Source organism: Bos mutus, chromosome 29 (genome assembly GCF_027580195.1).
Source record: "Bos mutus isolate GX-2022 chromosome 29, NWIPB_WYAK_1.1, whole genome shotgun sequence".
Classification (NCBI taxonomy): domain Eukaryota; kingdom Metazoa; phylum Chordata; class Mammalia; order Artiodactyla; family Bovidae; genus Bos; species Bos mutus.
Window position 1 is genome coordinate 36,911,511 of NC_091645.1, and position 27,366 is coordinate 36,938,876.

General features: G+C 45.0%; 1 protein-coding gene across 1 annotated transcript; it reads left to right on the forward strand.

Annotated features, from left to right (window-relative positions):
* The first annotated feature begins 14,004 nt into the window (after positions 1 to 14,004).
* Positions 14,005 to 22,297, forward strand: LOC102284103 (pregnancy-associated glycoprotein 2). Its single transcript, XM_005908374.2, has 9 exons — positions 14,005 to 14,057; positions 15,134 to 15,287; positions 15,841 to 15,958; positions 16,062 to 16,180; positions 17,389 to 17,582; positions 18,692 to 18,808; positions 20,385 to 20,526; positions 20,611 to 20,706; positions 22,145 to 22,297. The coding sequence occupies exons 1-9, from the start codon at positions 14,005 to 14,007 to the stop codon at positions 22,295 to 22,297; spliced, it is 1,146 nt and encodes a 381-aa protein (XP_005908436.1).
* The last annotated feature ends 5,069 nt before the right edge of the window (positions 22,298 to 27,366 follow it).

Genomic DNA, 27,366 nt, shown 5'->3' on the forward strand with positions numbered 1-27,366 from the left:
TCATTTTCTTTTCTTTTTTCTTTTTCTTCTTCTTCTTCTTTTTTTTTTTCCACTTGAGTGAGGCCCCCCTCAGGGGGTTTTCTGCAAGGAGCGGGCTCTGTATATTGTGTATTCTTTAAAAGTTCTTTTGTTTAAAAGAAATTTTTTTTTTCTTTTTCAGCCTTAGGCAATGCTCTGGGAGACTTTGGATGTAAACTGGGGAATTCTTAGGCCCTGGGAGGTGCAAGCAGAGGTGGGGTAGTCTCCTTAAATCAGAAATTGTTGGATAAATTTTTAAAGATTTGTGTAGAGGAAGAGGGGGCTTGTCAGGGAGCCCAGCCGCAGCGTCCTGTAAGCCCTCTCCTTCCTCCGGAGGTAGAGCACAGTCTCCCTCCTTTTTTCGACAATGGCAGAAAATATGATCTGTGCAGAAGGTGGAGACCCACCTTCCACCATCCACCGCTATAGCCTCTCCCATAGGCTATCCAACAGCCTCATGACGGGGGTCCAGAACATTTTTAATCACATTTATAGGATAAGTTTTTAGTTTTTTTTTTTTTTTTACCTTCACACAAGTATCTAAATTAACAGTACCCTCTTCTGGAAACCAAGGACACTGTTCTTGTACAAATGAAAAAAATGATTGAATGGTAGATTTTTTTAAACTTTGATTCCTCTCTTACTTAATAACTGCAAAATTACTCCTATAAAGAGCTGTCTTTCATTTGATTCAGTGTTACCCATGTCAGAAAATTAAATATAGTAGAAGATATAGTTTTAGTTTTCAAAGATCAGGTTTCTTTCAACATTTTAACTCTAGAAACTGGGTTTTCTCTCAAACCCCTTTGACACTTTCAATAAAAACCGGGTTTTCTCTCAAACCCTTTTAACACTTCCCACCACTACTCGCCCTGTCTGTCCTACAGGGGGTCCGCTGCAACCTGGGTGGGGGCCTATCCATCCCGTAAATTCAACACTTTCTCAACACTTTTTCTGAGGTACCTACCTTCGAATTAGCCTGTTTCGGGCGCGCCATCTCCCAGCACCACCCCACCTGAAACACATCCCTAAATCCCACAGTGATCACGTGTGTGCAGATTGGCCATATGTCCATGGTTACATATGCTTGGCACTTGAGATGGCACTTGATTATAATCAGCTTTAAGGGAGTGAACGAGTACTGGCTGTGGAGCTGATAAGGTGAGGAAAGGTGAGAACAGAATCTTTTTTTTTAAAACAGTAAATATGAAGTGACCTAAATGGAGACTCAAGTGAACAGTTTATCAAACTCATTTTCCAAGTCGACTTCATGGAACCATAAGTAATGTTCCTGTTGGTGAGAAACCACCGATAAGAGTAACAATAGCTTTGGTTAATCACATAGGCTATCTCACTGCCTACCCATGATCCCTGGCAAGGCAGGAGCCCCTCTGTAGATGTGAAAGAAGTCTCTTCCGATCTTCTGGCTCCAGCACTGGTGACAGACACATAGTAGGCCCTCATGAAATACATGGTGAATAAATGAATATATGAATGAGGAGATGATTCCACTAGAATACACTGCTGCATCCGTGTCAAGAGACACAAGCTGTCAGAAGAATCTACAAACATGAATAAGCAAGGACGTAGTCCTCAGAGTCTCTTACAAAGGGGAAAATCTGGGACATCCCAAGGCCCATTCAATTTTAAGTGTCCATTGACAGGCCAACATGCAGCCAACTGCCTTAAAAATGCATTTAATGTTATCAGAAATCCTTCCAGTAGGACATGGAGAGAAAAGAATAGAATACAAAACAGCATGATCCCAGGCATGCAGAGCACATGGAAGACAGTGCAGTGTCTTCGCCAGGCATGTACACACTGGAGCAGTTCTGCCTGGGTTCAATCAAAGGACAGGAGTCAGAAAGTTGGGGGCAGGTGACAGCAAGGCCACCATGGGAGCCACTGCAGATGCCCGAGGCCCGAGACAGGGCAGGGCTAGGATGGGGGGAGACAGTGACACAGCATCCACACACAGGTAGAGAGACAATAAGTCTTTTTTCAGGGGGGTTGGTGATACCTCCCACTCTAAGGAGCTCAGACTACATGGAAAGTAGGAAAGGGATAGTTGCTAATGTGTGTTCCCTCCTCCCGGAGGAGAAAATGTATCACTCTTTCCTCACTTGGGATTCAGTGGAAGATAATGAGGCCCACAGGCAACTCTACTACCCGCAGTGGGTGGAGGCCAGACCAGTGCCCTTGGTCACCACTCCCAAAGGTGAGGCTGCAGAATGTTCCAGTGGGGAGGAGATGCTGCCGAGGGTTCAGCTCAGGGCAGCCCTCCAGATCTGACCTCCATGGTGGAAAAAGCAAGCTATTGACAGCTCTTGCTCAATGAGGATCTATCCTGGGACTGTTCTGCCGAAAAACAAATACTTTGCGCTGGTATCAGATCCTGTAAAAAGTGAACCCTGGGGGAAAAGCAAAAGTAAAGACTGAAAGCAAAAGGCAGCATGTTCTAAGCAGGAGGATGCTCAGATCAGAGTAAGGTGTGCAGCCCTAGAGTTGGCTGGTGGCGCCTCTCCTGCCTTGCTTCTGCATAAACAATTAGTGCCAGCTCTCCCCGCTGGGAGCAGAGCAGAAACACAGAAATTTGGGGACTGAGGTCCTGGGTTTGCACTGTGGATGTTTAGCTGTGTGACCTTGATCATGTCCCTTAACCTCAGTTTCCTCATCTGGAAAATGGGTACCATGATGATAATCCTACCTTGGGGATCATGTGTGTGACTGGGATGAGCAAGCAGCCATGAGAGGTATTTGCAAGCTTCTGAACCTGAATAAATCTTAATTATTCTGTTTCCTGGTGGCAATCTGATGATTAGAGGTGAATCCTGACTTCCCCAGCACTCAATATTGAGTGAGGAAAATGACTGCTCTTTCTGAACCATAACACAGAACTCTGACTGAGCCAATGCTTCTGTTTTCCTGGCTCCAATTACTCCCCTCCTCAGCTTTACCAGCAAACCTTTCCTTGCCAGCTCCTTCGAGCCTGAAAACACACTATGAAGAGAGTTTTAAAGGCCTTTGGTTTCTTCTCAGTTTTCCATATCTTCCTAGGGTAGCACAAGAAGCTGTTACCATGACAACTTGCACAGTTCAATCTCTGCTTGTTATATGGAACTGGCCCCATTCTGCCCCTCATTTCGAAAACACCTGCAGTTGCCTTAGAAACCTTTTCAAAACCTGCTGCTTAATGAGGATATGTGTGCTGAGCTGATATAATTTTTAAACAGAGCACAGCCAAAGTACAGTCCTTAGCATGTTGGCCATAGCTGCGAACAATTACCTGCCACCGCCACCATCCCCTTCACCACATAACCAGGCAATGGTTACCAGGGGACTATTAGTGGTCCTGTTCAGCCATTGGTCAGAGCCACACTGGGCCCTTTCCACAAGCATCCCACTGTCAGTGAGCCCATTCAGTAAAAGGTCCAGGGAGTGGTGGTCTGCAGTCAGACAGTGAGGTAGTAGGGAGATCCTGGCCTGCACTCTGGGGACCTCCAGGCCACCTGCCCTCAGGCCAGCAGGTAATCTGGGTGGCCAGAGAACAGGCTGGGAGCTGTGTCCTGCAGGGCTCCAGAGCCCTCACCAAGGACACCCACAGGGCTTGGCCCAGGCCTTGAGGCAGTGGAGAACCTGTTCCCCATCACTGCCTCTGGGAATTAATGGCAGTGGCAGTCTGCACAGAGAGCAGTCTGTGGGACCTGGTCCCTGTCATTTGGGCTGCCTGAAGAGCCTGAGGGCCAAGTGGGTCTGGGATGCTGACCTAAAGGGGGCCACCAAATGAGATTTGCCTCTTCAGCCATGATCTTGATCTCTGAGCGGGATCATTGTCCTTTGAGACCTTGCCCTTTCTTGTTAGAATAGAGAATAACATTTGCTTGGTGGGGATTTACAGGAACAATGGGAACATCATTACCTAACCATGACCTAACCTCAAGAACAAAGGATCTAACACCAAGATTTTGCAACAACTAACCATGCCCCTCCTCACTTTTCCCAGAAAAGGGGTTTACTGATAGATTTCAGGGAGCTGGGAGAGTTTCAGACATTAGCCACCCATCTTCTTGCTGGGCCCTGTAATAACCCTCTGCCAGCTACATCTGACCTTACAAACCTCTGGGTCTTGCAGGTACAGGGTCCTGTGCAACAATGTGGCCACAGTTAAAGAGAAACCAGGGCAGAGCCTCTTCAAATGTACTCATGACTCAGGCAGGAATCTACAGAAGCCATCACCACACAGGTGAGAGTTGGCAGAGCTGTATTAGTGCTGCAGTGAACTCTGGACTCTTTCCCTTACAGTGCAGAATGTCCACCAGGAGCTAGGCTCTCCAGCAGCTGCCCACCTGGTTTTAACTGACTCACCCTCTTGGGCTCTCTTCCACATTCCCAGTAATCTCCAGAGAACATAGTCAGTCAGAGCTCTTACACCCTGCTGAAAACTGGGAGGGGAATTTAGAGGAGAATGGATACATGTATACGTATGAGAGTCCCTTAGCTGTCCGCCTGAAGCTATCACACATGGTTAATTGGCTACACTTATGTGCTTAGTTGCTCAGTCCAGTCTGACTCTTTGCGAGCCCATGGACTGTAGTCTGCCAGGCTCCTCTGACCAGGTAAGAACACTGGAGTGGGTTGCCATACCCTCCTCCAGGGGATCTTCCCAACCCAGGGATTGAACCCAGGTTTCCCATATTGCAGGCAGATTCTTTACCATCTAAGACATCAGGGAAGCCCAAGAATACTGGAGTGGGTAGTCTATCCCTTCTCTAGGGGAACTTCCTGACCCAGGAATAGAATCAGGGTCTCCTGCATTGCAGGTGGATTCTTTACCAGCTGAGCTACTATACTCTAATACAAAATAAAACTTAAAAAACAAATGAAAAAAAGAAACGTGATGTTCAGTGCACTTTTGGGAGCACAAGTTATTCAAATTTTGATGTCTCTGCATATATTCTTAGGGATAAGACTGCCAGGCTTAAAGAGATGGGAATACCAGACCACCTGACCTGCCTCCTGAGAAATCTGCATGCAGGTCAAGAAGAAACAGTTAGAACTGGACATGGAATGGCAGACTGGTTCCAAATCATGAAAGGAGTATATTGTCACTATATACACTATATACAATATATGTATATATAGTGTATATTGTCACTCTGCTTATTTAACTTACATGCAGAGTATATTATGTGAAATATCAGAATGGATGGAGCACAAGCTGGAATCAAGATTGCCGGGAGAAATATCAATAACCTCAGATATGCAGATGACACCACCTTTATGGCAGAAAGCGAAGAAGAACTAAAGATCCTCTTGATGAAAGTGAAAGAGGAGAGTGAAGAAGTTGGCTTAAAACTCAACATTCAGAAAACGAAGATCATGGCATCCAGTCCCATCACTTCATGACAAATAGATGGGGAAAAAATGGAAACAGTGACAGACTTTATTTGGGGGTGCTCCAAAATCATGGCAGATGATGACTGCAGCCATGAAATTAAAAGACGCTTGCTCCTTGGAAGAAAAGTTATGAGCAACCTAGACAGCATATTAAAAAACAGAGACATTACTTTACCAACAAAGGTCCATCTAGCCAAAGCTATGGTTTTTCCAGTAATCATGTATGGACGTGAGAGTTGGACTCTAAAGAAAGCTGAGCGGCGAAGACTTGATGCTTTTGAACTGTGGTGTTGGAGGAGACTCTTGAGAGTCCCTTGGACTGCAAGGAGATCCAACCAGTCCATCCTAAAGGAAACCAGTCCTGAATATTCATTGGAAGGACTGATGCTGAAGCTGAAACTCCAATATTCTGGCCACCTGATGTGAAGAACTGACTCATTTGAAAAGACCCTGATGCTGGAAAGATTGAGGGAGGAGAAGGAGCCAACAGAGGATGAGCTGGTTGGATAGCATCACTGACTCGATTGACATGAACTTGAGTAAACTCCGGGTGTTGGTGATAGAAAGGGTGGCCCGGTCTGCTGCAGTCCATGGGGTCTCAAAGAGTCAGACACAACTGAACAACTGAAATGAACTGATCTGAGGACTGCCAGATCATGTGGCAGCTCTATTTTCAACTTTAAAAGTCACTTCCATATGGTCCTTATAATGGCTGTTACCAGTTACATATCACCAGTAGCAAATGACGGTCCTTTTTTTTCTTAATCCAGCTTCAGCATTTCTTGAATGTAGACTTTTTGATAGCAGTCTTTTTAGCTCATCACACAAATGTGACTATCATGATTCAAAATATTGTTTTGGATATTGAAAGACAATACCACAAACTTTTCAGTATCTTCAAAAGTGTTTCATATTTGTTTTTTGAAAGTGAATTTTAATTATGAGAAATGCTTAAAAATAATTTGAAATCTGTTTTAGTAATGATGGGAATAAGCAAACTGATAAATAAACTTTTATTTCAAAATAGTTGTGACTGTAGAGTGGCGGTAAAGAATCCATCTGCCAATGTAGGAGAGTCAAGGGACACAAAGTGTCCATTCCCTGGGTCAGGAAGATCTTCTGGAGTAGGAAATGGCAACCCACTTCAGTATTTTTTCCTGGAAAAGTCTATGGACAAAGGAGCCTGGTGGGCTAGAGGACTTGGGGTCACAAAGAGTTGGACATGACTGAGCACACACATGCACTGACACATACACACACTTGGAAAATGGTGATTCTATCCTTAATTTTTTGAGGAATAGTCATACTGTTTTCCATAGCAACTGTACACTTTACATTTCCACCAGTAATATAAATAAAGGCTCAAATTCCTCCACATCTTTGCCAATGATTCACATTTTTTTTTTTAACAATAGTTATTCTAGTGGATAGGAAGTGCTATCTCATTTAATTTTGATTCACATTTCCCTAATGACTACTGATGTGGAATGTCCTCATGTGCTTATTGGTGATTGGTGTATCTTCTTTAAAGAGATGTCTGCTCAAGTCCTTTGCCCATTTTAATTGGGTTATCTTTTCACTGTTGAGTTATAGGAGTTCTTCAAGTATTCTGTATATCAATTCATTAGCACTAATTTTTTAAAGTTGGATTGGCTATACAAATATGAGACAGAATGGATTTCAGAGCAAAGTATCTTACTAGGGATTAAAAAGGTCATTTTATGATGTGCTGTGCTTAGTCGCTCAGTCGTGTCCAACTCTTTGCAACTCTATGGTTCCTCTGTCCTTGGGGATTCTCCAGGCAAGAATACGGGAATGGGTAGCCATTCCCTCTCCAGGGGATCTTCCCAACCCAGGGATTGCATTCAGGTCTCCCGCATTGCAGGTGGATTCTTTCCTGACTGAGGCACCAGGGGAGCCCCACTTTATGACAAACAGGTCAATTATCAAAACATAACACCTGGAAATGTTTTATGGAACAGTAAATTTGAACAATTCAAGTCATTCAAAGTGCATTCTCTATTTACAATGAAATTAAATTGCAATTCAATGTTTACTGGACAGAAAAGAATAAAGTAGTAGCATAATGCTGATTTTTGGTCTTTTACTACCTGCAATTCTGCTTAAGAGGGAGCAGATAAAATAGCAGTACTTATGTGTCTTCATTGCTAGACATACCCGACCTGGGTTATTTGTTTGATTTTCATGGTTCAGCACCTGCTCACTTCTCCTATCTGGCCATCCTTAGCCAAAGGGTCTGCATTTATCAGTCCCAGATAAATCACTCCAAACAAGAAGTGTAAGTGCTGCTGCTGCTAAGTCACTGTTAGACTCTGTGTGACCCCATAGATGGCAGCCCACCATGTAAGTGCTAAATGTCCATTTTAAGTGCTAAGTCTTTAACATAAACCAATAAGACTTTTTTTCTTAATATTTTCCACTACTGACTCTTTAGCTTCCCCTGGCTCCAGTTCTACTCTTTTGAATATCACTTGCACCTATGTTCCCAGAAATACAGTCCTCAATTATACCCAACATCATTCCTATTCAGAATGGCCCTGATACATGCATGGAGAGAGAAAGAGAAGAGAGTTCCTCACTCTTTTTACATGTACATTCATTCCACGTACATACGCTGAATACCTGTACAGCAAGTTGGCTACATACAAACCTTGGCAGGTATGTTCTCCAGGCAAGGTCTAAGCAAGGTCAGAAGGTGGTCACAGGCCTGCTCCCATGCTTCTGAAATCCGAGCAAGACCACCTCCATTTTATTTTCCCTAACAATTGACTTTAAGTTGAAGAGCATAAGAATAAGGACCAAGAACACAAGCAACCTTATGAATTCTATAAGTCAAATAACAATTCCATAGTCAATAGAAATAAAGTGATCAAAGAAACAAGTAACGGGTAAGCAATGGAAAAAATAATTTTTGAGCAGTACAGATCAGATCAGTTGCTCAGTCGTGTCTGACTCTTTGCAACCCAATGAATCGCAGCACGCCAGGCCTCCCTATCCATCACCAACTCCCGGAGTTCACTCAGACTCACATCCATCTAGTCAGTGATGCCATCCAGCCATCTCATCCTCTGTCATCCCCTTCTCCTCCTGTCCCCAATCCCTCCCAGCATTAGAGTCTTTTCCAATGAGTCAACTCTTCGCATGAGGTGGCCAAAGTACTGGAGTTTCAGCTTTAGCATCATTCCTTCCAAAGAAATCCCAGGGCTGATCTCCTTCAGAATGGATTGGTTGGATCTCCTTGCAGTCCAAGGGACTCTCAAGAGTCTTCTCCAACACCACAGTTCAAAAGCATCAATTCTTCGGCACTCAGACTTCTTCACAGTCCAACTCTCACATCCATACATGACCACAGGAAAAACCATAGCCTTGACTAGACGAACCTTTGTTGGCAAAGTAATGTCTCTGCTTTTGAATATGCTATCTAGGTTGGTCATAACTTTCCTTCCAAGGAGTAAGCGTCTTTTAATTTCATGGCTGCAGTCACCATCTGTAGTGATTTTGGAGCCCAGAAAAATAAAGTCTGACACTGTAGGATTAAGTAAAGAAAAAGTCCCATCATGGATGAGAATTATGATTCTGTACATCAAATATGTCCATTAACTTATTGGCAGTAATAGTAGAATGTTCTATCAAGATATGATTACATTTATCAATGAAATTTTGTTAACTCCTTGAAAATAAAAGTGTTAGTAGCTCAGTTGTGTCCAACTCTTGGTATCTCCATGGACTGTAGCCTGCCAGGCTCCTCTGATCTGAGGTGGACCAATCAGAGCTCTCCACTCTTCCCCAGGAGCATACTGGATACTTTCTGACTTGGAGGGCTCATCTTATGGTGTCATGTCATTTTGCCTTTTCATACTGTTCATTGGATTCTTGCAGAAAGAATACTGGAATGGTTTTTGCAATTTCTTCCTTCAGTGGACCATAATTTGTCTGAACTCTTCACTGTGACCCATATGGGTGACCTTGGCCAGCATGACTCATAGTGTCTTTGAGTTATGCAAGCCCTGTCCCCATGACAATGCTGTGACCCATGAAGTGGAAGCAGTGACAGATTTTATTTTCTTGGGCTCCAAAATGACTGTGGACAATGAGTGCAGCCACAAAATTGAAAGGTGCTTGCTTCTTGGAAGAAAAGCTATGATAAACATAGGCGATGTATTAAAAAACAGAGACATCATTTTGCCAACAAAGGTCTGTATAGTCAAAGCTATGATTTTTCTAGTAGTGTGTACAGATGTGAGAGTTGGACCATAAAGAAGGCTGAGCGCCAAGAATTGATGTTTACTTTTGGTGGTGCTAGAGAAAGCTCTTGGGAGTCCCTTGGACTGCCAAGGAGATCAAGTCAGTGAATCCTGAAGGAAATCAAAGCTGAATATTCATTGGAAGGACTGATGCTGAAGCTGAAGCTCCAATACTTTGGCCACCTGATGCAAAGAGCCAACTCATTGGAAAAGATCCTCATGCTGGGAAAGATTGAAGGCAGGAGGAGAAGGGGGCAACAGAGGATCAGATGGTTGGATGGCATCACTGACTCACGGGACGTGAGTTTGAGCAAACAAAGGGAGACAGTGAAGGACAGGAAAGCCTGGAGTTCTGCACACTGTGGGGTCAAAAAAGAGTTGGCCATCCCTTAGCGACTGAACAACAACCAAGAGGCAAAGAGAGTTCCCAAATTACAGGTGACTCAGTTATCTAAGGACCAATTATCCTCTTGCTGGAGGCCTTTAATGGGAATTTCAATTTTTTTCACCTAATTCTGCAACCCCGTGTTTCCCAGGTTTGGAACAGTCCTTAATATATCATTTTCATTTTCTTAGGCTGGACTCCTCAACATATTTAATCCTGTGGGTTTTCAGTGAACTTTGTACCTACTGCATGATTGGCACTTGGAGCCTCAATATTACAGTAATATCTACAGTCATTTGTTTCCATATCAATCAAAGCCCCAGGGACAAGTCAATAACTGTTTTTTAAATATAGTGCAATTTCTCCTGGTCTCTAGAAATCTACTCTTGAAGCCCACAGCCATTCTTTTGCCTTTCTGTTTTTGCTGTTAGCTCCAATTAGTATACAGCTCACTTATAGACAAATGCAATTCAGTGTCATTGGGTGGTACTGGCCATGAGTCTAAAGCATGCCGTATTGTACATTTAGTGGCATCAGAATCCTGTTACCGCTCATCAGCCCATTGAACTTTATAGTTTGTTTCCTAGTTACTTTGTAGATTGGAACTCAATATTTGGTTCAAATGTGAATTATGCTGTCACCAGAAACCAAATAGCCCTATAAATTTTTGATCCTCCCTTTTCGTTGGGGAGTTTTAAGTTCCATTATCTTCTGTGTAGCCTTAGGTTAAATCTCTCTATGTCCTTTGGCCCATTATAGTCCCCAAATTTAAACCCTAGGCAGGTCTCTGAATTTTGGAGGGATTATTATGGTCGCAGTGTATCTCTGCTTTAGCTATTGACAGGTGAACTTTACCTTACAGAGTCACTTTACATATTTAGCTTGTGCAAACTTTACTATGGGTATTTCAGCTACAAATTGGAAAGTGGAGACTTGGCCAGGCTATTTCAGGTATGAATTGAAAAGTGGAGACTTGGCCAGCTAAAATATAATTTTGACATTGTAACACGGACAATAATTCTTGCCAATTGCTTGACTCTTTCTCCAATTTTGATCTCTCTTCAATGAATCTTAATTTGGCTTCATGAACCTTATGGGACCAGCACCGCTTATTCTTGCCCTGTCTCAATTGGAATGACCTACAAAAGCTCAGTAACTTCTAAAGTTTTGGCCAGCTTTAATTTAGAGTCCCAATTCTCACACAATCCAGTGGATATGCCCCATTCAGTAGCAAATAAGAAGTAAGGCAAATCTTCCCATCCAGATAAAAGCTTGATTAAAAAGTGGCATTTTTCATGAATTGGCTCATAGGGGCAAATGATGTTTTGCTGGAAGTTTTATTTCATTTTAGGTTCAGAGAATCTGATAACACAATAAACAACTCCTTACAAAGAATTTCAATTTCTAAAGATAATTATTTGACAATTTCAACAAACAGTCCTTAAAGAAAAGAAATAGAAACAATAGAGAGAAGTAACAGCTTGTACTTCACCAACTTGGGCTGACAACTTGTCCAGAATTGAAGAGCCCTGGAAAGTTCCAGAAGAAGGCAATCTGGAATCCCAATTAGGAAAGAGTCCTAGGTTGTCCTTGGACATCACGGGTGGGACTACAGATTGCAGTTTTGGGGCCCTCTGCTTATAATCCAAGGCTGCAAACTGATATCACCATCAATTTCCCTATAAAAGTGCAGCTCTAGTTTGGCTTTAATTTTTTACAATGCTTTTTCTTTCACCTTGTGAATTACAAGATTTTCCAGACCGTGGGGGCTAGCCAGGCCTCAGGAAATTCCAAGACTCACTCCTTCTTCTTATCTAAGGTGCTAGTTGACATCACTGATAACAGTTGGTGTGCTTGCAGCAGGCATGTAGTCCAGGCCAAGTCCAGGGAAGGTCAGGACTTGATCAGAGGCCTGCTCTCCTAGTTCTGAAGCCTGAAGAAGACTGTCTCAATTTTCATTTCCCTAACAGCATCACAGCTTCCCAAGTGGCGCTAGTGGTAAAGAACTCCTGCCAATGCAGGAGCCATGGGTTTGATTCCTGGGTTGGGAAGGTCCTCTGGAGTAGATAATGGCAACCCACTCCAGTGTTCTTGCCTGGAGAATCCCATGGACGGAGGAGTCTGGCAGGCTACAGTCCATGGGATTGCAAAGAGTCAGACACAAAGAGCATCACATTTCTTCCAATATTGAAACTGCTCTTTTGTAATACTGCTATAGAACTTCCAACATCCGCTGGATCATTGAAAAAGCAAGAGAGTTCCAGAAAAACATCTATTTCTGCTTTATTGACTATGCCAAAGCCTTTGACTGTGTGGACCACAGTAAACTGTTGAAAATTCTGGAAGAGATGGGAATACCAGACCACCTGACCTGCCTCTTGAGAAACCTGTATGCAGGTCAGGGAGCAACAGTTAGAACTGGACATGGAACAATAGACTGGTTCCAAATAGGAAAAGGAGTATGTCAAGGCTGTATATTGTCACCCTGCTTATTTAACTTACACGCAGAGTACATCATGAGAAACACTGGGCTGAAAGAAGCACAAGCTGGAATCAAGATTGCTGAGAGAAATGTCAGTAACCTTAGATATGCAGATGACATCACCCTTATGGCAGAAAGTGAAGAGGAACTAAAGAGCCTCTTGATGAAAGTGAAAGAGGAGAGTGAAACAGTTGGCTTAAAGCTCAACATTCAGAAAACTAACATCACGGCATCTGGTCCCATCACTTCATGGCAGATAGATGGGGAAACAGTGGAAACAGTGTCAGACTTTATTTTTCTGGGCTCCAAAATCACTGCAGATGGTGATTGCAGCCATGAAATTAAAAGACTCTTACTCCTTGGAAGGAAAGTTACGTCCAACCTAGATAGCATATTGAAAAGCAAAGATATTACTTTGCCAACAAAGGTCCATCCAGTCAAGGCTATGGTTTTTCCAGTGGTAATGTATGAATGTGAGAGTTGGACTGTGAAGAAAGCTGAGCGCTGAAGAATTGATGCTTTTGAACTGTGGTGCTGGAGAAGACTCTTGAGACTCCTTGGACTGTAAGGAGATCCAACCAGTCCATCCTAAAGGAGATCAGTCCTGGGTGTTTATTGGAAGGACTGATGCTAAAGCTGAAACTCCAATACTTTGGGCAACTCATGTGAAGAGTTGATTCATTGGAAAAGACCCTGATCCTGGGAGGGATAGGGGACAGGAGGAGAAGGGGACGATAGAGGATGAGATGGCTGGATGGCATCAGTGACTTGATGGACATGGGTGTGAGTGAACTCTGGGAGTTGGGAGTTGGTGATGGACAGGGAGGCCCGGTGTGCTGCAATTCATAGGGTCACAAAGAGTCGGACATGACTGAGCGACTGAACTGAACTGATAGAACTTCGATGCAGTTTGGTGTCAATGGTGTCTCTGGTCTGTGTCATCTGTCACACTATCTAAAGCCACTCATATGTCACCGCACCGGGTTGTGTTGTGCAAGTCGTTTCAGTCCTGTCCGACTCTGCCGTTTGACCTCTCCTCTCCAACTGAGGACAGCAATGCACATCTCATGAGGTGGCTAGGAAGACCCCATGAGATCACAAATGTCTAACATGGCCCTTAACATTTACCTTTATCACTTTATTAGCAGTGTTTTACCTGCAAGTTGGGACAAGTCTCCCCACTCTTAGATTGTGCAGTTCAGTTTGGTTTTTCACCCAAGAACGAAGGAAGAGATTACAGTGGAATTTTCTGTATTATGAGAGTTTTCCAAGTCCACTCCTCACAGTCACCAATGGAGGCAAAGATTTTATCTAGAGGTTCATATTTCTCATCAGACTCATGGTGGCTTAAAGGAGAACATTGGAGCAGGTTAGCACATATATAGCTAGGTAATCTTCACCGTCAGTGCATGCTCAGAACTCAATCTGTCCTGAGCACTTCAGTGGAGGACAGAAGCATGAAGTGGCTTGGACTCCTCGGGCTGGTAGCCTTCTCAGAGTGCATGGTCATGTAAGTGAGGGGACTATAAGTGACATCGTCCCTTTTTTATTTTTGTTTATTCGCGTCCTCTTATTCTTCCACCTGTCAGGGTTAGAAGGGAACGTAATCACTCCCTGACAGTCTAAAGTCAACTCTCACTTGTTGCTAAGTACTTTGCCACAGACTCTGTGAGGCCCTAGGCTCTCCAGGCAAACCTGTAGGATCACACAACTCCTGGGGTCCAGCCACGTCATGTCCTATGTAAAACTGCATTCCTTGAAGTTGTTCAGTGCACATCCTGTGCAACTGTAGGTGTGGTGTGAAGAAACAACGTTTCTCCTGTATGTGGTTCTAGGTCTCCTCTCTGGTCTCTCTTCATTTCTGTGTGAATGTGTCTGTCTTCAACTCTATCTCCCTATTTTATCTGTCTCTTTGGATGTCTCTGTGCATGCAGAACTCTCTTAGATTTTCTCCTTTTAAAAAACATTCTTCTTGGCTTCTCTTAACCTCCTTAATGTACTCCCCATCTCCTGGCCTCCTCTCTTCTGCTTGAGCCCAGAAGAAAGATCAGTAGTACTATTTCTGTGCTCTTTTAGCTCTAACAAGCAGTGTGACCTCAGCCAAGTCTCCAACTCCCTGCATTTCAAATTCCTCCCCTGTTTAAAGAGGATGATGAAGCCCTTCTACCTCCCTCCCCCGAGCTTCCTTGAGAAGGATACAGTGGGATGACCACAGCAATGATACTGGCTGCCATTGCTGAGGCTTCCTGCATCTCAGGTGCATTATATCCATCATCTCTCTTAATATCCAAGCCATTCTGTGTAGGGGATGGTGTTGGTGGGGCTTTTTTTTCTTCCACCTTTTTACCAACGGGGAAATTGAGACTTCAGTGGTCATATGCCTTACCCAAGATTACGCAAAGAGCCTATGTTCAGACCTAGGTCTTTGCCATGGTCATTGCATGGCATCCTGATAATAAGGTGACACTCATAAAAATGCTTGGAAGATACACAGTGCTGTTCCAACATCAGGTATGACAGTCTTTATAACACAGACAGCTGACTGCTGCCCCTTCTTTGTTTTCTTTTCCTCATGGCCGGTGAAAGAATCCCTCTTAGGCAAATGAAGACCATGCGAGAAACCCTAAGGGAAAGAAATTTGCTGACAAATTTCTCTGAGGAACACCCTTACAACCTGTCCCAGAAAGCTGCTAATGATCAAAACATAATTTATCATCATCCCTTGAGGAGCTATAAGGATGTGAGTGTGTTGGGAGGATGGTGCTCCACAGCGCCCCCTGGTGCTCTGGCTTTGCACTGGGGTTCAAGTGGAGATGCCAGTGGGGTTGTTGGGGTTGGGGCTCCTGCAGGAGGCAGAAACACGGCAGGGAATAAATAAAGTGGCCACCTGCCTGTTGTTGAGAGGTCATGGTCTGAGTTTAAAAGAAGTGGCCTGGTGTGATTGAGGAGGGCCATCTGTAAGAGAAGGGGCTCAGTTTGGAAGAGGAGACTGGAGAGCTTCTCAAATGAAGGCGCCACAATTTCCCTCTTGGTCCAGTGGTTAAGAATCTGTGCTTCCATTGAAGGAGTGGCGGGTTCCATCCTTAGTCAAGACAGTAAGATTCAGTATGCCATGCAGCCCTAACAGAAAGAAAAGGAATCACATCAGGTGGTGATCTGAGCAAAGGCTGTGTGGCGTGATTGGAGAGTGATTTCAGGAGACATGGGACACCTCAAGGGTGGCAGCAGTCTGCGAATCAAGGGTGGCCAGTGCAGCCAAGTGTTCCCTAATCACCCCACCTTGGCCTCTGTAGTTTTCCTACATCGGCAACATCAACATTGGAACACCCCCTCAGGAGTTCCAGGTCCTCTTTGACACCGGCTCATCTAGCTTGTGGGTGCCCTCCATATACTGCCAGAGTTCCAGCTGCTGTGAGTACCTGCTCCCCTCCCCACCTCGCCCATCTTGTGTTTCCCCTCCAACTCCCTTCTCCATCCTTGGCACCTGGGGGACACTCATCTCTTGTGTCTGCAGATAAACACAATAGCTTCGTCCCTTGTAACTCCTCCACCTTCAAGGCCACGAACAAGATCTTCGATACCAACTACACCGCTACATCGATAAAGGGATATCTTGTCTATGACACTGTTCGGGTAATGTGGAAACAGAAGCTAAGCTGGGGCTGCCCAGGGAGCAACCACTGCTTACAAAACAGATGCCGGACCAGCTGGCAGTACCCTAGTGACTGGATGTCTGCCCCTCAGGACCCTGTCCCTGGATAGATAGCGCCTCAGCTGACACACAAACTCCCAGAATAGCTAATCCAGACAGTGGCTTGGGGTGTGGACTTACAGCTCCTTTGCCCGTAAGCAGCTCAAGATTCATTTCACTGGGAGCAGGGAGTGGGGGAGAAAACACCACATTTATATTCTCAGACTATGCTGGCACTTTCAAGGTAATAACTCATGTGACCCTGCAGCAATCACACGCAGCAGGTACTATGATTAGCTTCATGACACAGGTGAAGGAACTGAGGTGCAGAGAGCAAGGGCCTTGCCAGGGTCACACACCTATTAAGTGGTGGCTGGCCAATCAGGACTCAAGCAGGTGTGGGAATTCGGGAAGAGGATAAAACTGATCCAGGGTCCCTGGGTCAGCACAGAGCTTCAGGTATCCAGACAGGGAAAGCAGGGGGTCAAACACGTGGGAGGGGACTGATAAATGGGTTCTCACTCAAGGGGAATTTTGACAGTATAATAAAAACTATGGCCTGACTTCCCCAAAGTGCTTGAATATTTCTGCACCCACCCCACCCTTTCTCTTTCCTCTCTCTCTTTTTTCCTGTCTTTCCTGAACAAACACATGCACACACAAACACATCCCCAAATGCGTTTCCCAGGCAGAATTTTCTGGAGGTCCTTGCCAGTGATATTATATCATGGGGCTTCTGTCTCTTTGGGCAGATGTAGAATTCATAAGCATTGCCTTGAATTCGGTTCATTTCTGTCATCACATCATAGTGATGCTGAAGAGAAGGCTATTCTGCTCTCTACTCATTTTGTCCTCAGGGGGCACCATCGGGTCCTGTCCTGACTCTTGGTTGCCCCACCTGTACAGAAGGCATGACGGCCAATTTGACTCACTCAGATGGTGTTTGCAGGAGGAGCAGGTGTTGTTAAAAACCACAGCCCCGCAAAAATGGAACAAGAATTCCTGTCCCAGCTTGGTCTAACCATCTGAGATCAGTCCAGAGTACAGCCAGGCTTCAGTTCTTCTCTGCAGTGCTAATGACATCTACACCCCAGTCCAGTCCCAGCTCCATTTCCCAATCCTTTATGTGGGAACACTCTCCTCTCTACAGATCGGGAACCTTGTTAGTGTGGCCCAGCCATTTGGCCTAAGCCTGAAGGAGTTTGGGTTTGACGATGTACCCTTTGATGGCATCCTGGGACTAGGTTACCCACGCCGCACTGTCACAGGGGCCAACCCGATCTTCGACAACCTGTGGAAACAAGGAGTCATTTCTGAGCCTGTCTTTGCCTTCTACTTGAGCAGGTAAATCTGAGGTGGGCCAGACCTCTCTAATTCAGTGGTAAGGTGCTCCCAGTTGCATGAAAAATTACAGACCACATGATCTGGAAGTTTTCTGAGAGATAGTCTAGCCCAGGGTAACTATGGCCCCAGGGCCTTGCCTGGCCCCACCACTGGTATTTGTAAATAAACTTTTATTGATCAAAACTATGATCATGGGCTCAGGGACAGGGACTTGGTCCAGTGGGTGGGGGAAGAGGGAGAACAATGGAAGGTGTCAGGAAACAGGTTGGAGGAAAAAGCAATAGGATTTGCTGATGGATTTGATATGGAAGGGCTTCCCTGGTGACTCAGATATTAAAGAATGTGCCTACAATGCAGGGCACTCAGCTTTGATCCCTAGATCAGGAAGCTTCCCTGGAGAAGGGAATGGCTATCTACTCCAGGATTTTTGCTTGGAGAATTCCAAGGACAGAGGAGCCTGGTGGGCTATTGTCCATGGGGTTGCAAAGAGTCAGACACGACTGAGTGACTAATACACACACACAAACACACTTAGAAGGAGAGTGGTGGCATGAATGTTTCCTTCTGCACTAACACTTCCCCAGGAGCCCAGGACCAGCTACACAGTCTGTGGGAGCCAGTGCAAAATAAAAATGTGGGACCCTTTGTTTAACAAGTATTTGGATTTCAAGACAGGGAGAGCCCCATGAACAGCACAGGTCACAGGCTCGTGAAGCCAACCCTGGGTGAGACTGAACCCTCACCCTCATTGTCCTTGAGCCTCGGCTGTTTTTGAAAAATGACAGGCTAGACAAGGAGGAAGCCAGACTCCTCCAGCACAGTATCCTCTGAGGGTATTTCTGAGCATTTAAGTAGCCATACAGGACCAGGTCCTCCTTAGAAAGTTGGGTGGTCAAAACCCAGCCTGGCTGCCTACCTTTGAACTTCTTCTGTGATACTCATTAGCTGTGACCAACCCGGGTCCACTACTCAATCCCTCTGAACCTCGATTTCTGCATCTGTAAAATGGATTCTGTAGTAGTGCCTCTGATGGGTGGATAAGCACAACCCTCAGATAGCGTGTGGTGTTACTCTCCTCCAGCAAGATCCTCTCTTCTCTCTCTCCACAGTCAGAAAGAGAACGGCAGCGTGGTGATGTTTGGAGGGGTGAACCGTGCCTACTATAAGGGAGAACTCAACTGGGTACCAGTGTCCCAAGTGGGCAGCTGGCATATAAACATAGACAGGTAAGCCTCTCCCTCTGAGAGCCACCCCAAGTGAGGCTCCCACATGTGCACATGGACACATGCAGACACACACGAATGCACCCCAGCTACACAGTCACACACACAGACACAGACTCCACCCAAAAAGACCCACATAGAAGCACACACAGCATCAGACTTATAAACACACAAAGGCACACAAATACCGACACAAACACGGACACATAGAGAAACAGTGATATGCAGACACACACACACACCCGAGACACAAACAGACACATGCAGACATGCAAGCACACAGATAGACACACCACCCGTGGATTGATAATCACCCCAGGCCGCCTGATCAGGGCTCTGATTAGGAGAATGGGGTCCAGAGAGGCCTGTGCAGCTGGGGGAGGGCTGCACTCATCACACTGTGAGGTGAGGAACATGTTTGAGGACCTAAAGTGTAGTGAAAAGAGGATCAGGGAGAATTTCACCAGCCTGAACATGGTTGTGATAAGATGACCAACTGTCCAGGGCTATCTGGGACTGAGAAAGTTCTCAGTACAAAGTACTGCCTGTTTAAAAACAGCGCAAGGCCTTAATAAACCGGTAAAATTGGTCTTCTTAAGGAGAAGCTACCCAGCAGTGGAGAGAGGTTGGCTGCAATCTTGAGATTTGAAAGCTAATCAAACAGAGAGATACCTTCCTAGCCATAGCTACCTGCTTTTCTTCCAAGGCACACAGTGGGGCAGGGGCTATGACAGAAGGAATCAGGAAGCTGGGATTCAGGAGTGGCCTGAAAACAAGGGGCAATAATTGATGGGAATCTGTGTGATACCCTCAGATAAATCCTTTGCTGTGTTTCAGTGGCCCTCTGGGCTAGCTCAGGCTTTGCCTGGCTGAGGGCCTCAGTGTCTGAGCCAGATGAAGGGGCGGTGCAGGAAGACAACCTTTCCCAGGGCAGCCTGGGTCTCCCTCCCACTAACACTCTGAGCACCTGCTGCCTCAGGGAACCTCCATATTCACTCTTATTATTGGTCAGACACCAGATATAGGTATCTGGATGTTCCTCATTCATTTTTTCATGGATTAATTCATTCATTCACAAGCATACACTTGCATCCCTTGTGTGCTGGGCACTTGGGGGAGGCACCGAGGACACAACTTGCCCTCCCATCTAGTGAGGCAGACGCACCCAAAATGACTCACACAGTGAATTACCACCTCGGCACCTGCTAAACATGGGGAAGAGTCTACAGAGACTGAGCAAGACAGAAGCCTGATCTGGGTTAGGGGGAAGACTTCATTGATAAAGTGACATTTAACCTGGAAACTAAAAGATGAGAAGAAATCATCTAGACCAAGGAGATAGATGGTCTTCTAGGAGGGGTGATCAGCACATGCCAAGGCCCTGAAATATGAAAGAGCTGGTGCATTCAATAACTGAAGGGAAGTCAAAGAGGATGAAATGACCAGAACAAAGGAAAACAGGGTCAGGGCAAGGGTTGAAAGGCTGTTCAGGAGACAGTCACGCAGTCATGTTCAGGGGGCAGTCGTGGGGGAGATTTCAGAGTGATGCTGGTGCCTGTTTTATCCCATTTTTTCTCAGCATCTCCATGAACGGGACAGTGGTTGCTTGTAAACGTGGCTGCCAGGCCCTCTTGGATACGGGGACCGCCTTTCTGCGTGGCCCAAGAGGATCGGTCAGCAAAATCCAGAAACTCATCCATGCCAGGCCCATCGATCGTGAGGTGAAGGGTCACTCCACGGGGTCACTCCCAGGCTCTCCACACAAAGATCAGCAGAGCCAACCTCTCTCCCTCTTTCTGTTACAGCACGTGGTTTCCTGCCAAGCCATCGGGACACTGCCTCCTGCTGTCTTCACTATCAATGGGATAGACTATCCAGTACCCGCCCAAGCTTACATCCAAGTGAGGGGATAACCCTGGGCGCTGGTTCTCAAATCTGGGACTTGCAGGAACCCTTAGACTGCTGCTGGGAGGAGGGCGCCCTCTGCAGGCTCAGCCACATGATTGCAGATGTGGCTGAGCCCACGGGGCTGGGCCAGTGTCTCCCACAAAACCAACCACTTGAGAGTAAAGGACAGTCTGGGACATCCATCCTCCTGAAATAAGTGTGGAGTCACTACCCCATGCTGGTGTGGTGGGAGTCACAAGGAGAGGGGAACACTAAGGGCCTTTGCCTTAAACAGCTTTAGTTCAAACAGAGCCCTCAGATGCACGAACATGGAAAGTCAGCTCTAGCAATCTGTGAAATAGCCAAGTGACAAGGAGGGTTGGCTGGGGACAGACCCAGTGTTCTCTCCCACTCTAGTGATTAACAGTCTCCATTCCCTTCTTGAAAGTGTCCAGGTTGGGATCATAAACTATGTGGTTACCCTAGTCCTTGGCTGCAACTTCCCCTTGCTAAGCCCCAGTGCCCCATCTGTGAGTTGGGATACCTAACTCCTCAGGTGGGTGCTAATATGAGTAAAGGGTGCACAGAGACTGCACAACTCTTGCACACGTTTGAGGCTTAATGTCAGTTCTCTATGGGAGTTCAGAGCAGGCTAATGGGCTCAAAGAAGCTTTTGAGGAAGACAGGGAATTTCATTAATTCTAAAACCCCAGACTCATGGAGACCCGAGGAATGCTTCTTGGTCAATGCAAATCTAAACTGGATTCCATGCAAATGGCACCCCTGGGGGCTGGGCAAAGGGGTTCTGGGGGCAGATTAGGGGTGATGAGGGCTACAGACTTGGGGGCACTAGGGAAAATCACCAACCCAGCCTGGAGTGACCAGGGAGGGTGAGTGTGGGTCAAGGAAGACTTCATAGAGGGCTCAAGCACAGTTTTAAGGAAAAGGGTTGTGGGGAAGGAGAAGAAACAGCATTTTCTGTAGAGAAAAGAGGGAGCAAGGAACAGCAAGGAATTACGGGCCATTCTTGTTCTCTTTTTAAAAATTTTATTGAAGTAAGTTGATTTACAATGATCTGTTTTTTCCTGCCATAAAGCAAAGATACTCAATTATATATGTGTATATATATATTTTTCATATTATTTTCCATTACTATTTATCATGGGATGTTGAATATGGTTCCCTGTATTATACAGTATGGCTTTGTTGTTTATCCATCCTCTCTATATGTTTGCATCTTATAATCCCTGCCTGTCTGCCCCTTTTCCTCCCTAATGGCAACCGCATGTCTTGGCCCTTCTAGTTCTTGGAAGAGCCCCTACTTCCACCACTGCGGAGAGAGTCACTTGATTCTTACCAGAGGAAGGAAGTAAAACCAGGAACCGTGTCAGGATATTGACGAGGGAGGCAGGTAAGGGCTTAGGCTGACTGCTCTGTGTTTTGTTTCCCCAGAGTTTGTCGGGCTACTGCTTCAGCAACTTTCTCGTGCGCCCACAGCGTGTGAACGAGTCGGAGACCTGGATCCTGGGTGAGGTCTTCCTGAGGCTGTATTTCTCAGTTTTCGATCGAGGAAACAACAGGATTGGCCTGGCTCCCGCAGTGTAAATGCTGGGCTACTTCAGGAATCAATCAGGCCCACTCCAAACACATACTCATGTGAGGGCACCCTGGGTGGGGCCAGGGATGCTGGTGAACTGTGTTTGTTGCCCTGCAAAGCCCTACTCTCTATAGAGAATAAAGGATTTCATCTCAATGGTGCTCACATGAATAGGTGCCTCTCTTTGGGTCAGGGAGGTGCATCACATTTGGGAAGGATCTAGAATCAAGTCTGAAGCACAAGTGAGAGAAGCCCAACTCCAGATGGCTTGAAGAAAAGGGGAGACTTATTGGAAGGATACTGGGGATCTGGACACACGAACCAGAGCAGAGCCAAAGATCTCTGTGACTGCACTGATTTCTCTTATGAGAAATCAGAAGCCATTGTCTCACTCTTTGTCTCCCCTGCTCCTTCCCTTTATGCATCTTTGACTCTTTAAGCCTGAAAGCCTTCTTCCCTCAGGCTTCTACACTTAGTGAAGGACTCTGAAGTTGCCTGTCTCAAAGTTTTATATCCCTAAAGTATATAGCCCAGAAGGAAAGAAGCTCAGAAAACATCACTTTACCAGTAAGAGATATAAAGGACTGGTCTACCTCAGATCATAAGTTTAGCCCTGGACCAACCATCCTGATGGGGGCAGGTGGTACTATGATTAGCTTTACTTAAGCAAGTGACCTTGCTCCCCAGCAAACATGATTGACAGCTTCCTCCAGAATCAGGTGACTGGAGTCAGGGTGAGGCACTATCAAAGAAGTGTCAGGGGGATGTTCTAGACCATGAAAGTGTTTATGACTGCCTCAACTCCATCCCCTCCTCATTTAGAAGAATGTCTGTTATTATTGTTCAGTTGCTAAGTAGTGTCTGACTCTTTGCAACCTCATGGACTATAGCATGCCAGGCCTCCCCTGTCCTTCCTTGTCTCCTCAAGTTTGCCCAAGTTAATGTCCATCGAATCGATGATGCCCTCCTACCATCTCATCTTCTGCTGCCCTCTTCTCCTTTAGCTTTCAATCTTTCCCAGTGTCAGGGTCTTTTCCAACAAGTCAGCTTTTCACATCAGGTGGCCAAAGTATGGGAGCCTAAGATTCAGTATCCATTCTTCCAATGAATATTCATAGCTTATTTCTCTTAGAATTGACTGGTTTGATTTCCTTGCTATCCAAAGAACTCTCAAGAGTCTTTCCAGTACCACAATTCAAAAGCATCAATTCTTCAGCATTCAGCCTTCTTTATGATCCAACCCTCAGGTCCATACATGACTACTGGGAAGACCACAGCTTTGACTATATGGACTTTTGTTGGCAAAGTGATATCTTTACCTTTTAATATGCTGTCTAGGTTTCTCATAGCCTTCCTTTCAAGGAGCAAGCGTCTTTCAATTTCATGGCTGTACTCACTGTCACAGTGATTTTGGAGCCCAAGAAAATAAAGTCTGATACTGCTTCTACTTTTTCCCCTTCTGTTTGCCATGAAGTGATGGAACTGGAGGTGTTGATCTTAGTTTTTTTCACTTGATCTTAACCAAAAGGCTGAGAAGCAATGATCTTAGTTTTTTTAATGTTGAGTTTTAAACCAGCTTTTTCATGTTCTTCCTTCATCCTCATCAAGAACTCTTTGGTTCCTCTTTGCTTTCTGCCATTAGAGTGGTATCATCTGCATATCTAAGGTTGTCGATATTTCTCCCAGCAACCTTGATTCCAGCTTGTAACTCATCCAGCCTGGCATTTCACATGATGTGCTCTGCATATAAGTCAAATAAGCAAGGAGACAATATAAAGCCTTGTCATATGCCTTTCCCAGTTTTAAACCAGGCAGTTGTTCATGTAAGGTTCTAACTGTTGCTTCTTGACCTGCTTAAAGGTTTCTCAGGAGACAGGTAAGATGGTCTGGTATTCCTATCTCTTTTAAGAATTTTCCACAGTTTGTTGTGATCCACACAGTCAAAGGCTTTCATGTAGTCAGTGTAACAGAACTAGATGTTTTCCTGGAATTCCCTTGCTTTATCTATGATCCAACAGACATTGGCAATTTGATCTCTGGTTTCTCTGACTTTTCTAAACCCAGTTTGTTCATCTGGAAGTTCTCAATCCAAGTACTGCTGAAGCCTAGCTTGAAGGATTTTGAGCATAACTTTACTAGCATGAGAAGTGAGTGCAATTATCAGGTAGTTTGAACATTCTCTACCACTGCCCTTCTTTGGAATTGGGATGAAAACTGACCTCTTCCAGTCCTGTGGCCACAGAAGGATGGTAAGGGGTGACAAAAATAGATTTTATTCTTCCCTTCTCAGAAGACCTTTGGCAGTGGCTTTCTTCTCCAGGGGGGATCTGGGTGAGGCTCCTCGGGATGACATATTTCCCTTCTGTCCCCCCAACCCTAGTCACCAACTCACTGGCACCCCCACTGCTGTGTCCTTTCCAGTCCCACTTCCCAGGTGACAGGCCCATTTGGATTCCTGAGAGCCACCCACCTCCTCCAGGGCTCAGCATTGCCCCTTCTCTTGACCTCTAGTACTGTTGGGGAGGATGCTAAGCATGTAATGGGGGACCTAGGGTACACAAAACCTTCATTCTTTCTGAGCTTCCTCTAGGGGCAGAGCCACAAATCCTTTGGTTGAAGCTGCATGGTTTGGCACTTTGGGAGTGGAAGCATCAGTTCTTTCCATCTGGAGACTCTAGGCAGAGACCCAGGCTGGGGACAGCAGGGGTCAGAGCTGGAGAGAGACCCAGATGAGAGAAGAAAATGGAAGGAAGAAATAAGGTGGAAAACACAATGTTTAGTATGGGCAAGAGAAGCATCAGAGAAAGGAATGTCTCCATCCCTTCCTCATCATTTCCTTCAGTACAAATTTACTACGTACATGCTATGACCAGATGCTGTAGTGGGCCCCAGGGATAGAGAGCTGGGTTAGAAATCCAGCACCAAGTCATGGAGACAGATAAACAGTTCTCTAAGGGGAGTGCAGATGGAGAAAACAACAGATGTGTGGGTAGGAGGCCAGAGGAGTGAGGGTTTTCCTCTGCAGAGAGACAGGGAAAGGCTGGATAATAGTAGTAAGGGATTCATGGATGTCACTCTTGCCATCCCATCCTGAAACACACCCTTAAACCCTGCAGTTACCATCTGTGTGCAGTTCAGCCATATGTCCACCCTTTCATATGCCTGTCTCCATTGGGGTGGCACTGGACTATAATTGGCTTGAGGGGAGTGAAAGGGGACTGGTTGCAGAGCTGATAAAGGGAGGAAAATAGAGAATAGAACTCATTGTTTATCCTTTTAATTGAAAATATCATGAACTGTACTTAATGGAGATTTATTTATTTAATGCAACTTTTAAGTTATGAAAATATGATAACACATTCACAAGAGATTTGAAAAATGCGGAGCAAAAACAGATCATTCCACTATACATCACAATTTTTTCTTTTAAGTAGATAGGCCTTACAAATAGCTGTGAAAAGAAGAGAAGCAAAAGTGAAGAAGAAAAAGAAATATATACCCATTTGAATGCAGAGTTCCAAAGAACAGCAAGGAGAGATAAGAAAGCCTCCCTGAGTGATCAATGCAAAGAAATAGAGGAAAACAATAGAATGGGAAAGACTAGATAGAGATACCAAAGGAACATTTCATGCAAAGATGGGCTCGATAAAGGACAGAAATGATATGGACCTAACAGAAACAGAAGATATTAAGAAGAGGTGGCAAGAATACACAGAAGAAATATATAAAAAAGATCTTCACAACCCAGATAATCACGATGGTATGATCACTCACCCAGAGACATCCTGGAATGCGAAGTCAAGTGGGCCTTAGGAAGCATCATTATGAACAAAGCTAGAGGGGGTGATGGAATTTCAGTTGAACTATTTCAAACTCTAAAAGACGATGCTGTGAAAGTGCTGCACTCAATATGCCAGCAAATTTGGAAAACTCAGCAGTGGCCACAGGACTGGAAAAGGTCAGTTTTCATTCCAATCCCAAAGAAAGACAATGCCAAAGAATGCTCAAACTACTGCACAATTGCATTCATCTCACACACTAGCAAAGTAATGCTCAAAATTCTCCAAGCCAGGCTTCAACAATATGTGAACCATGAACTTTCAGATGTTCAAGCTGGTTTTAGAAAAGGCAGAGGAACCAGAGATCAAATTGCTAACATCCATTGAATCATCAAAAAAGCAAGAGAGTTACAGAAAAACATCTATTTCTACTTTATTGATTATGCCAAAGCCTTTGACTGTGGGATCACCACAAACTGTGGAAAATTCTGAAAGAGATGGGAATAGCAGACCACCTGACCTGCCTCTTGAGAAACCTGTATGCAGGTCAGGAAGCAACAGTTAGAACTGGACATGGAACAATAGACTGGTTCCAAATAGGAAAAGGAGTATGTCAAGGCTGTATATTGTCACCCTGCTTATTTAACTTACACACAGAGTACATCATGAGAAACGCTGGGCTGGAAGAAGCACAAGCTGGAATCAAGATTGCCGGGAGAAATCTCAATAATCTCAGATATGCAGATGATGCCACCTTTATGGCAGAAAGTGAAGAGGAACTAAAGAGCCTCTTGATGAAAGTGGAAGAGGAGAGTGAAACAGTTGGCTTAAAGCTCAACATTCAGAAAACTAAGATCATGGCATCCAGTCCCATCACTTCATGGCAAAATAGAGGGGAAACAGTGACAGACTTTATTTTTTGGGCTCCAAAATCACTGCAGATGGTGAATGCAGCCATGAAATTAAAAGATGCTTGCTCCTTAGAAGACAAATTATGACCAACCTACACAGCATATTAAAAAGCAGAGACATTACTTTGCCAACAAAGATTCATTTAGTCAAGGCTTTGGTTTTTCCAGTAGTCATGTATAAATGTGAGAGTTAGGCTATAAAGAAAGCTGAGCACCAAAGAATTGATGCTTTTGAGCTGTGGTGTTGGAGAAGACTCTTGAGAGTCCATTGGACTGCATGGAGATCCAACCAGTCAATCCTAAAGGAAATCAGTCCTGAATATTCATTGGAAGGACTGATGTTGAAGCTGAAGCTCCAACACTTTGGCCACCTGATGCGAAGAACTG

Excerpts from the sequence above, each read along its gene's own strand:
- LOC102284103 (XM_005908374.2), top strand. The coding sequence starts at position 14,005 with ATGAAGTGGCTTGGACTCCTCGGGCTGGTAGCCTTCTCAGAGTGCATG. Across the intron at positions 14,058-15,133 it reads TTCTCAGAGTGCATGGTCAT|AATCCCTCTTAGGCAAATGA; the intron begins GTAAGTGAGGGG and ends GGCCGGTGAAAG. Across the intron at positions 20,527-20,610 it reads CCAGGCCCATCGATCGTGAG|CACGTGGTTTCCTGCCAAGC; the intron begins GTGAAGGGTCAC and ends TTTCTGTTACAG.